Raw genomic sequence first — 13,156 nt, forward strand, 5'->3', positions numbered from 1 at the left:
TTATACATATTTAGTCTTTTTAAATCTTTGCTTGGAAATCAATCCCCACAGGCTCTTCATCATTCTTTATGTCTCTGAACTCCCTCCAGTTTCCCTTAAAGAATCTGGTAATGAGGTGCCCTAAATGGAACACAGTTTTCCAGAATGCTCGTTTCTCTCATTAATGACTTTTTTCCTTAAAATATTAATTTTACTATAATATCAACTTCATGCCTTTTAAGTTTTCTGGTGAAATTCTTCTGACTTCACTTGAATTAAATTAGAGTCCAAGCCCATGTTCCCACTGTTTAGTCTCCCTGGTTGATCATAAATAAATATAGCTTTAAAAAAACAAAACATCCCCCCAAACATAGCCCCATCCCAACAGCAATGAACTGTTGAGCTCACATTGCTCCTCCAACTGGACAGATGCTCTTAAAATTTGGTCTGGAATAATTTTATTCATCTTTTGATCTCACAGTTTATTTAACAAAAAGCAACAATTCATTAGATACTGACTGAATACCTCCAACAGGCAAGGTATGCAAGGTGTGACTGGGTATGATGACAAACTGACCCAGCCATGGGTGCCACCCTTCAGGAGGCTACCTCCTAACTGCATGATAACTAAGTGAACCTAGAGGGAAAGTACAACCTTCTGTGAGAGTGTGAAGGGTGGGGCTAGTAGGCAGAGTTTTAAGATGGCTCTTATAACTTTCATCCCTGTTGTTTTTCCTTTGATTATTTTGTTTATGGTAAAGGGAGATTATCTCGATGGGCCTGATCTAATCACATGAGCCCTTTTAAAAACAGAGTTTTCTCTGGTTGGTAGAAGAGAACGTTCAGAGATATGAACTGTGAAAAGGACCTAAAGGGACATTGTTCGTCTGAAGATGGAGGGACCATGTGAGGAGGACTGAAGGAGGCCTCTAGGACCAAAGGGTGGCCCCTGGCGGCAAGCCAGCAAGCAAATGGGGACCTAAGACCTTCAGCTGCAAGGAGCTGGATTCTGCCAACAATTTAAATAAGTTTGGAAGGAAATAATTCTCAAGAGCCTCCAGATAAGAGCCCAGAGTGACTGACACCTTGATTTTGGCCTTGTGAGACCTGGAAGCAGAGAAACCAGATGAGCCCACCCAGATTTCTGACCTACAGAACTATGGGATAAAAATGGATGCTGTTTAAGCTGCTAAATTTATAGTTATGAAGCAACAGAAAACTACTACAGGTGTAAAAGATTACATCTACCTTTTACCTGAAGATATTTGGAGTGAATTCATGAGGAAAATGTGGCCTGAGCAGTTTCTTGGTGAACAGATAATATATTTTTATTTTATTCTTATTTTTTGGTTTTAGAGAGAGAGAGAGGAAGATGGAGAGGATGAAAGAGAGAGAAACATCAATTTGTTGTTCCCCTTGTTTATGTATTCATTGTTTGATTCCTGTATGTGCCCTGTACGGGGATTGAACCGACAACCTTGGCTTATGGGGATGATGCTGTAAGCAACTGAGCTACCCGGCCAGGATGGACAGATTACATTTGGTAAATCTACTGCATGCCAGGTAAAATGGGGATAGCTCTACACAAGGGCCCGGAGGTTTTCAGTTAGCAAGTAATGTTCTGAACATTAAACACATGCTGGGGCATACTTCTCCAATGGCTCATTTGATTGCTCAGGGGAAGGGGTACAGTCACTGAACAATCATCTCCAGCTTTATCTATTTTTGGGAGTCTGAGTTTTGTTCTCCAGAGATTATGGTTCTCTAAAATATTCTGGAAGATCTTGTCAGGCTAAAAGCCAAATCTGGATGTTCAAGTTTATGGAAGGCAGACAGAAAAACTAAAAAAAACCGCGTGAATAACTACTTCAGAATAGGACAAAATCTTTGGTTGTTAAAGCAAAGCACACAGCATGAAGTGACCTTGTTTATCAAACTGGGGAAGCACAACACACACATGTGAGCTAGCTATATAAACTAGCTATGGGAACAATCCCATGTCTGTCCCTTTCTGTTCTACCTTCAGTCTTAAATAGGACAAAGAAGACAAGCAGCTGTAATCAGCTGTTCATTCAGCCAACAGACACTGAACACCTTCTATGTGCTAGGCCAGTGATGGCGAACCTTTTGAGCTCAGCGTGTCAGCATTTTGAAAAACCCTAACTTAACTCTGGTGTCATGTCACATATAGAAATTTTTTGATATTTGCAACCATAGTAAAACAAAGATTTATATTTTTGATATTTATTTTATATATTTAAATGCCATTTAACAAAGAAAAATCAACCAAAAAAATGAGTTCGCATGTCACCTCTGACACGCGTGTCATAGGTTCGCCATCACTGTGCTAGGCCATGGACTGAAGTTACAAAATGAAGAAGAGGCAGTCCCTGCATTTGAAGTAATCCTAATAAAAAAAAAAGATATTTAAAAATGAGAACCACAATTATACTAAAGAATAATGAGAATCACATTAGAGGAAATGAGAGAAACACAGAGGAGGGACACCTAACCAAGTCTAGGGGAGACAGGGACATTTGGAAAGGAAGTGATAACCTATCGGAGCCGTGCAGTACAAGTTTGATTTTACTAGGTGAAAGGGTAGGGAAAGGTTTCCAAACAGAGGAAGCTGCATGTGTAAAAGCCCAGAAGCAAGAGAGAACGTGGGAAACAGCAGTCTGAAATGGGAAAGACAAGGGCTGAGAGTAGAGTAATGCAGGGTCACCACCGGAAAGAGCAGCCTAGAGAAGAAAACCTTAAGCAAAGTTCCAGATCCTGAGGGTCCCAAAGAAGTAATCAGAATGCCAGACAACAGTGACAGGTGTGATGGAGAGTTTCACAGTTAAATGGCCTGGAAGAAGGATGATGGTTTTATATGAAGGAAATTAATGGTCTGGAGAAATGGGCAAACTACCCATCCCTCCCTCCACCGTCATTACTTTCTTGCTCGGGGGAGAGTCAGAGTACAAGTCTCCAATGGAAAAGGTTACAGGTTTCAGTTAAGATAAAGAGATAAGATAACCAGATATCAAGCTATATTATAAAGCCACTATTCTCAAAACTGCCTGGTACTGGCACAAGAACAGACATATAGACCAATGGAACAGAACAGAGAACCCAGAAACTGACCCAAACCATTATGCTCAATTAATATTTGACAAAGGAGGCAAGAGCATAGAATGGAGTCAAGACAGTCTCTTCAATAGATGATGCTGGGGAAATTGGTCAGATACATGCAAAAACAAAACAAAACACACACACAAAAAAACTAGACCACCAACTTACACCATACACAAAAATAAATTCAAAATGGATAAAGGACTTAAACATAAGTCGGGAAACCATAAAAATCCTAGAAGAATCCATAGCCAACAAAATATCAGATATATGTCATAGCAGTATCTTTACTAATACAGCTCCTAGGACAATGGAAACTAACAAGAAAATAAATAAACGGGACTACATCAAAATAAAAAGCTTCTGCACAGCAAAGGAAACCATCAACAAAACAATAAGAAAGCCCACTACGTGGGAGAACATATTTGCCAATGTTATCTCTGATATGTGCCTAATCTTCAAAATTTATAGGGAACTCATACAACTTAACAAAAGGAAGATAAACAATCCAATCAAAAAATGGGCAAAGGATCTAAATAGACACTTTTCAAAAGAGGACATACAGAAGGCCAAGAGACGTATGAAAACATGCTCAAAGTCACTAATCATCCGAGAGATGCAAGTCAAAACAACAATGAGTTACCACCTCACACCTATCAGAATGGCTATCATCAACAAATCAACAGACAACAAGTGCTAGAGAGGATGCAGAGAAAAAGGAAGCCTCGTGCACTGCTGGTGGGAATGAAGACTGGTGCAGCCACTGTGGAGAACAGTATGGAGTTTCCTCAAAAAATTAAAAATGGAACTCCCATTTGACCCAGTGATCCCACTTCTGGGGACATATCCCAAGAAATCAGAAACACCAATCAGAAAGGATATATGCACCCCTATGTTCACAGCAGCACAATTTATAATAGTTAAGATTTGGAAACAGCCTAAGTGCCCATCAGCAGATGAGTGGATTAAAAAACAGTAATACATCTATACAATGGAATACTACACTGCTATAAAAAAGAGGGAACTCTTACCATTTGCAACAGCATGGATGGAACTGGAGAGCATTACGCTAAGCTAAATAAACCAGTCAGAGAAAGATAAATATCATATATGATCTCACTCACTTGTGAAACATAATGAACAACATAAACTGATGAGCAAAAGTAGATCCAGATTCAGAGAAGCATCGAACAGACCGAAGTCTAACCTCAGAGGGAAGGCAGGGAAGAGAGGGGTTAGAGATCAACTAAAGGACTTGTATGCACGCATATAAGCATAACCCATGGACACAGACAATGGGGGGGGTGAGGGCCTGTGCTGGGGGGTGGGAACGGCTAGGGAAAGGTCAATGCGGGGGGGAAGGAGACATATGTAATACTTTAAACAATAAATTAAAAAAATGCAAAAAAAGACTAATCACAGAGATTAGGTAAAAAAAAAAAAAAGAGGGAGAGAGAGATGGAGAGAATTTTATGTCTACTAGGGGCTGCAAGGGTCTCACAAACCTTACATAAACATGTCTGGAGGCTCTAGCTCGAGTAAAGATGCCCTTGAGGTCTATGGAGCTGAACCAAAGTCTTCATTTATTTTTATATGTTTTTATTGATTTCAGAAAGAAAGGAAGGGAGAGAGAGAGAGAGAAACATAGATGAGAGAGGAATGCCATCGATCAGCTGCCTCCTGCATGCCCCCTACTGGAGATTGACTCTGCAACATGGGCATGTGCCCTGACAAGGAATCAAAGCATGACCTCCTGGTTCATAGGTCTATGCTCAACCACTGAGCCACACAGTCGGGCCCCTTCATTTAGATGAAGCCTGCCTGCCTGTGATCTGCAGGACTGTGGAGGAGTCCCCGGTTAAGGCACCATCAGGGGCCTGTTCTGGTGAAAGCTTCCAGAAGTCTCTGAAGCAGCTGAAACTGTTCACCAAGGAAAGGGCTGCCTCAGGACATTTGTAACAATAGTTAATCAAGGTCCCAGTTTGCGAAACACCACGTTCTGGGCACAAGGTTTACATGTAGATGACAGCAAGAGCCCAGTTAGGACAGAATCATATGGAAGAGAGCATAACCTTCAAAGACACATGGTTTTACCTTTTCACAGAACAGACCAATTTTCTACAGTGTCCTGCACAACCCTGTGCCCCTCTAATGACCAGATACTTCATTCATCCCCGGGCTTTCCATTCCATTGTTGATGTATCTGTTAAATAATATTTCTTATGTGAGCTAAAAATCTCCTCTTTCTGGTTTCTATTTGTATTAATTAAATCCATCAGCAAGGTTTAATTTTTTTTACTCCTTCCCCCTGACAGCCTTCCAAACAGGAAGACAATTACCTCCTTCCCTTGGACATATCCTTTACTTACGTTTTGGACTCGTCTAGAATAATTATATATTTAACATACACTTTTTCAGTTTTATCAATAACTCCCATTACAATCTCTATCAGATCAAGTTGTTTAAAAGCCACATGAAGTGAGCTTCGCCGGAGAAGGGCTGCTTGGTTCCCAGCGGATCTTTGTTTTGTCTGTCTCACTGAGCGCTCTGATACGTGAGAACACCAACTTTTTCTCTTTGCTAAGGTGCCCTGTGTAAACGCCTCCCCAGCCTCACTCCCATGACGCTGGCTCCCTTCCATGGACTCTACAATGCCGACATCTAGAAAGACTTGCCATTCCTTACATAAGCCTCGCACTTTGGTTCTCTGACACAGCTATGCCTCTGGCCTGCTTTTCCTTCAGTCTGGAAGATCTCTCCTCTCCTTTCCTTTTCTGGCTTTCTCTATTAAAATATTACACTGAAAGCGCTCCCTGATTGAACTGTAAGGAAAATAACAGATAGCACTCAATGATCGGCTTCGATGTGTCAAGCTCTTTGCCAGGTTCTTTAATCCTGTATCTTATTTAAAGTTTATAAACGCTCAAAGTATTATTATCTTTGCCACACAGATAAAGAAATAGGTTCAGAGTGTTAAGTGATTTCTAAAGGTTACACAACTAATACAACAGAGCTCTGGTCTATCTGAGTGCAAGTCCATGAATAGCAAATGCTGCTGCTCCCGAGACACTTCACCTGCTTTACAGCACGTTTACTACGGATAAACACCAGAGAGACATACCAACCTTCCCACCGCCTCCCTCCTCCCCTCACAAACAGCCTGACTGTCTCGGAAGGTAATATGTTCTTCATCAATTCATTTTAAGAAGGAGCACAATGATCATCTATTAGGAATACTGTAGGAAGTGTTAGAAATTAGAGCTGTCTCTGATCTTTAAATTCTGGGACTCTGTGGCCTTCAATTGTTGAGCAGGAAATGACAAATATGCAGAAAAGCCTGACTGGTTTTGGGACAGCCACCAGTTGCATTTGGACCTCATTCTTCTTCTGTTGCAAATGCAATAAAATCAGGCTGAGTTTGGTTAAAATAAAGAGAATATTTTAAAGTCCACTGTTTTATTATACATTTAAAAAAACCTTCCTATATTTAAAAACTTCTTTTGGGGACATGTGGGTTTGGGTGGCAGGTTGAATGTGTACATTTACTTCTATAATCCTGAAACTTCAATGACGTGTCAGTGATGGGATTTTCTACCTTCATGTTTCCATTGTTTTTAATGAGAAGATGGTAATGTTTAAAATTGTTGTTCCATATGCTTTGTGCTTATACATAAATAAAATGAAGACAGAAAATAAGAGATGATATAACAACAACAAAATTTTGGAATCTGAAAAGTAAACGGACAAGTGATCACTAACTTAGCAGACTTAAAAAAGTTGAGTTCTAAGCCAGAAGACAGGAGTTAAGAGCCAATCTGAGCTACCCTTCAATTACCCCATCAAGGCTGAGGAACTGGTAACTCCATGCACTTATTTTTTTAAGAAAAAAAATATTTTTATTCATTTCAGATAGGAAAGGGGAGGGAGAGAGAGATAGAAACATCAATGATGGGAGAGAATCACTGATCAGCTGCTTCCTGCACACCCCACACCGAGGATCGAGCTCTCAACCCAGGCATATATCCTGACCAGGAGTTGAACTGTGACCTCCTAGTTCATAGGTCAACACTCAACCACTGAACCACACTGGCTGAGCCTTCATGCACTTCTTGAAGTGGCAATAAAGTTGGGTTAAGAAAAGGCAGACGATTTGAAATCTATAAGACAATTCTATCTCTATATCCCCTCCCAACGTCAAAGAATCAGGCAACAGCTCCTCTCACATCCTGGTACATATATTAGAATTTTACTCTGGAGAGGTGAATATCAGCACAGTTAAGGGCAAAGGCAATGTACTGAAAATAGGTGATTAAGTAAACGTATGCATATTAAATGCTGAGATCTCCAGTGTTCTTCCCCTACTCAACTTCCAGAATACAGGCAGATAACGAAAAGATCCTGCAAGCACAAGAAAGACCTAAGCAGAATGATACTAGGTGTTTCCTAACGAAAAGAGCCCATCCAAAGTACCCTACAGTGAACCGCACAATTGACAGCCTCTATCCACACACTAAGAGCTCCTAATGCTTCCTAGTCCTCTCCTCTTAAAAATAAATATGCAATCAAGTATCACCAAACTTCCAAGAAAAGACTAGTGCAAATGACGTATCAAGATCAAAGCAAAAACAATAAAAAAATTTTAAGTCACTAATATGCTCAGAGAAAAGATACTATACACGTAAAACAACAGATGCTATTCAGAGAAAAAGAGCTCTTAGGAATTTAAAATATGAAAGAAATATATAAAAAATCAAAATTAAAGGGCAAGGAGACAAAGTTAAGGGAGGTAGAACAAAACAGACAGAGAGGAAAAAAGAAGAGAAGAGATAAGAACATTTGAAAGTGCAGGAAATCAAACATTTACATAACAGGAGTCCAGAAAAAGAGATAAGAGGAAATAATCAATGAAATAATTCAGAAAAATAAAATCCCTGAACTTATTATCTTACTTTTCAGACTGAAAGGATCCACTGAGTACCAAGCACAATAGATAAAAATAAACCCATACAAATGACCATTAGTCTGTAATTTCAAAAACACTAGGGACAAAAGGAGTTCCTATAGATTTCCAGAAGTAAAACAAAACAAAGCAAGCAAAATAAGCAAATAAATAAAAGGTGGGCATCAAATATTTTTAGGTTTCTCAAAAGTTACATTGGACTCTAAAACATAATTGAGCAATGACTTCCAAAATTCTTAAAGAAAATTATTTCCAGCCTAAAATTCCATATCCAGCCAAAGAAAAATGTAAATATTTTCAGGTTTACAAAGTCATTGAAATTTACTCCATGTACCCTCTCCTAGGAAGCTACAAGATGTGTTCCAACAAGAAAGTAAACTGAGAAAGAGGAAGACCTGGGATCCATCCAGGAAACTGATTTCAACATATGTGATGCGAATCCCTGGGATTATGATAAAAGCAGAGAGCAATCAGACAGATTGGAGCAGGTCAGAAGGCTCCAGGACAGGTTTCTTCGAAAGATGAAATTGAACACCTAACATGTAAACTGAATGTATCTCTGACATAGCTGAACATCTTAAAAGATTTACATAACTGGTAGAGTTTGGGTGGAACTAGTTATAAAAACACTGAAAACTAACCAAGTACAAAAATAAGAGAATCATAAACTCCAAAGAACACAAAATCCATTAGGCAGGAAAAAAGTAATCATAGAATACCACATGGCTTATTTAAGTGGGATATGAATAGATGTAGTAATTTAAAGGCTAACCTATATTGTTAGGTTATATACAGGTTACCAATAACCTATATTGGTAGAATGGAGGAACAGAAAGGGAATATGAATATAGTAAAGAGGTGGTAAAGGGAGCTAAATTCTCATCTTCTACTGAAGGAATTGGTGATAATCCTAAAACAAAACCCAGCCCTAGATAGGGGCTCAGTTGGTTGGAGCATCATCTCATACACCAAAAGGTAGTGGGTTCAATTTCTGGTTGGGGCACATACCTAAGTTGCAGGTTCTACCTCTGGTCAGGGAGTGTAAGGGAGACAACCGATCAGTGTTTCAATGTCACATCGATGTTTCTCTTTCTCTTTTTTTCTCTTCTCTCTCTCTCTCTCTCAATAAAAACATATCCTTGGGTGAGGACTGAAAAAACACACCCAATTGGTAGCAATATTATCAGTTTATTTAGTGATCTGGAGGCAAATACTAAGAGAATCTGTTTAAATTGTTGAAATGTTTGCCTTTGGAGAACAAGGAGAATATTATTTATCATAATAAGCCTTAAGGAACTACTTGACTCTTTAAACTAACAGTATATAAAATTTTAATAAAACAAACAAACAAACAAAAAGGTGTCTTGGCTGGTGTTGCTAGATGGTTAGAGCATCAGCCCATGCACCAAAGGGCTACAGGTTCAAGTCCTCATCAAGGACACGTACCTGGGTTGCAGGTTCAATCCTTGGCCCTGGTCAGGGCACGTGTGGAAGGCAACCAATTGATATGTCTCTCTCATATTGATGTTTCTCTCTCACTCTCTCCCTCCCTTCCACTCTCCCTAAAAATAAGTGGGAAAAATATCCTCTAGTGAGGGTAAATAAATAAATAAAATAAATAAATGGTGTTAATAGGCCAGAGCTCTAGGGTTAAGTTATCTTAAGACATAACCTCTTCCCCTCCATTTTTGGATCTTCAAATGGCATCATGTCACGCATCTTCGTTGAATTGGTAACAACCTCTTTTATACTGCCATTATAAATACACTAGTTTAGTTACACACAAAGCCAGTAATTTACTACTGCATCTGAAATAATTAAAATTGTCAGTGAAAGACAAAGTATTAGAAAATGGCAATAACACTTTGAAATCATTTGTCAGCTCTCTGTTGACTAGAAGAAGAAAGGCACTCAAGATCTTATAACATCTTATTACCAAAGGCATATATCTTGGGGAAAATGCTCACTTACTGTGTGAAATCTCAGTCCACTTCTCAAAGCCCTGCATTATCTTCCTAGACCCATGCACAGCCAAGCACATTTACAAGGGAAGATAGTAATTTCATCTGATACAAATGTACACTCCCCCTCTCCTTTCAAACTGCAGGCTATTCCTTCCAGTGTCAAATTCTTGCCCTTAGTCCAAGGGTGAAGGTCACTGATCTAGTCCATCTTCCATGCACAAACCTTTTCTCAGTCCATTTTATGTGCTAAGCAGTGTATTAGGATGAAGAAATGAGGAAGCTTCCATCTCTGGCCCTTAAAGAGCTTATTTGTCTAGTAGGAGAGACATGTACACACAACAAATAATAACAGAAGTTTAAGAATGTTGACATATTTGATTGTTTTCTTAAAAAAAGTTCAGTAGGGAGAACAGAAGATGAATAATAACTTTGTTCAGGAGGGTAAAGATAGACTTCATAGAAGAGAAGATGGCCTGGCTGGATAGTGGAGAACAAACAGGAGTTTAGATATCGATAACAGGGATGATTTCAGGCAAAGGGAGTATAAAAGCAAAAGCAGGTGGGCCTCACCTCAGTGAAGTAGTTCAGCTTTCCTGGCATAAAGGGCCAGTGGCAGGGGTTTTGGGGTTAATGGCAGCAGGAGGTGAGGCTGAAAGGGAGGAAGGAGATAGATCATGTGAAGCCTTTGCCATGCTAGTTTTTCTTTTTCTTGAGGGGGAAGGGCTGTGGGAAGACAGCCTATGGAAAACTAACATAAAGGGTTTAAGCAGGGTTTGACATGAAGAGATTTGCAAGGTTCCCCCCACCCTTGTTTTGCTCATTATAAGAGTACTTACGTGAATGCCAAGTATTTGAGCAGAGACTCTATCTTGGAGGCAATGAAGAATCTTAACAAAAATCAGCCAATGGAAAACCACAAGGACATTATAATGGTGTGGCCAATGCTATTGCTGGCCTATAAATTTTTACAAATACCAAGTAATATCAGGGTTCACAGGGTAGTTCTGGACTGAATCAGTCTCACTGTAGTGACCCTGGATAAGTTACTAACCCTCTTTACTCAGTCCTAAAACGGGAATAGGAAAGAATTTATTCTGGCTACCTTAAGGAATGTTGTAAGGATCAAATAAAATAATGTACATAAAAATCTTTTGGCACCTCATATTAGGACTCCCTTCTTCCCCCACCCCCTGGAAACCACCACACTGCTGTTTGTGTTCCTAAGTTTCAGTTTTATATCCCACATATGAGTGAAATCGTATGGTTCTTAGCTTTTTTGACTGACTTATTTCACTTAGCATAATGTTCTCAAGGTTCATCTATGTTGTTGTAAATGACGCTATTTCATCTTTTCTTATGGCTGAGTAGTATTCCATTGTGTATATGTACCACCTCTTCTTTACCCAGTCCTCTATCGCAGGACACTTTGGTTATTTCCATGTCTAGGCCACCGTGAATAATGCTTGACTTTGGGTGGTGGACACATGGTGCTATATACAGATTTTGTAACTTAGAAATCCACACATGAAACCTTTATGTTCATGTTGACCAATGTCACACCAATAAAATTGAATATAAAAAATCTTTTGATAAAGTATCTTGACCCTTCATTTGTAAACTGTCTGACTTTGGGCAAGCTGCTTAATTTTTCTGAGCTTCCAAAGTCATCATTTGTAAAGTGGGGGTAATTCCATCTATCTTACAGGGTGCTATGTCTGGCGAATAGTATTGTGATAGTATCTTAGTCATTTACATTGGCTTATGGAACATCAACTGGTCAATCATGCAGTTAGTAAGTATTCCCAGAGGACATGAAGTGTACAGAGTTCTGATTAGTCAGAACTCATAGGAAAAACAAGCAACATTAGATCAAAGTTTAAGGCTACTATATACTGCTCATGATCAGGTCAATGTAAGAAAACAGCAGCCAGTATCTATAAGCTTAAAGATTTCTCCAGAATCTCATGTAGGAATTAACCAAGAATATGCTTAACTTTCTCACTGGCATTCCTACGTACCCGTACACATTCACAAACATGTGTGTGTGTGTGTGTGTGTGTGTGTGTGTGTGCATTGTATGTGTGCGTGAAGAAACACGAGGACTCACTAAGGAAAAATAAATCTCTCACACTTGAAAATTAAGGAACTGCATAGGCAGCAAATCTCTGAGTGAGGGTGATGCAGTGGATTATACAAGCCAATAATTTATGTTAAGGTTCCACAAAATGTTAGACACTAGGAAAGGAACCAAAATAAGTCAAATTACATCAATAAAAAGGTATGACTAGCTGTGGTGCTTGGACTGGGATGCTATTTCTTGCTATAAACACAAATGGCTAGAATTTGGATGGCTAACTAAACAGTGCAATAATAAAAACAAAGCATGTTATAATAGCTGCTGCTAGATCCACAACCTTGGGGATCAATGAAATAATGCCTGCTGCCATATATATACAATCTCGTGGGTTTTATTTTTGAGGGAAAAATAAGTTCAGATCATTTCTACACTAGCAATTTGTCTGCCTAGATTTTGTTAAGTCTGGTATGGTTACGATAAAATATAATCCTTCATATTAAATCACTTATGACCTTGGTAAAGTATTACTTTATATTAACTGACTCTTGGGATGCTTTAATTTTATGAAACATGCACTTTAGTTTTTAAACGTATGAAAGCAAAGCTAGATATTCCTAGTCTACTACATCATGTTAACAAGCCAGCCAGGTCTGGGAATACATAGGAAAATATACACCAAATCTCCATCTAATTAGTTTCAAATAGGAAAGGGTACTCACAATTAAAAACAATATATAACCTACATTTTAAATTCTTAAAACACACAAGACACAGGTCTGATTGGCTCCCTGGATTTGTTTCTCCCTGCCCCAGGTTATTCCATGGGGAAAGGTTATCAAACAAAGTGCAAAACTGTGGGAAATCCAACACCCGCCTTAGGGCAGAAGTCAGCAGCTTTACAGATGTATGGTGACAAGAATTTCTGGCATGCATGGTGAAAGGAACGGAAGATTCTAGCTCATGGATTAAGCTGGGACATCCACAGTTCAAAAATATGTCATTAAGCTCATATTTTAAATTACAAATACATAACTAGGAGATAAGTCACCTGTGTATCAC

The 13,156-nt window shown here is 39.1% G+C and overlaps 1 protein-coding gene across 5 annotated transcripts in view; it reads right to left on the bottom strand.

Annotated features, from left to right (window-relative positions):
• The window catches only part of UVRAG (UV radiation resistance associated), a 291,490-nt gene that overhangs the window by 45,392 nt on the left and 232,942 nt on the right, over positions 1-13,156 (bottom strand). Inside the window, exon 14 of one of the 5 annotated variants that reach the window (XM_059708405.1) lies at positions 10,591-10,669. The exons of the other annotated variants lie outside the window; for them this stretch is intronic. Within the exon in view, the coding sequence (XP_059564388.1) occupies positions 10,592-10,669 (78 nt within the window). The 3' untranslated portion in view covers position 10,591. The remainder of the gene's footprint in view (positions 1-10,590; positions 10,670-13,156) is intronic. 5 annotated transcript variants of the gene reach the window in all.

This window comes from Myotis daubentonii, chromosome 9 (assembly GCF_963259705.1).
Source record: "Myotis daubentonii chromosome 9, mMyoDau2.1, whole genome shotgun sequence".
Classification (NCBI taxonomy): domain Eukaryota; kingdom Metazoa; phylum Chordata; class Mammalia; order Chiroptera; family Vespertilionidae; genus Myotis; species Myotis daubentonii.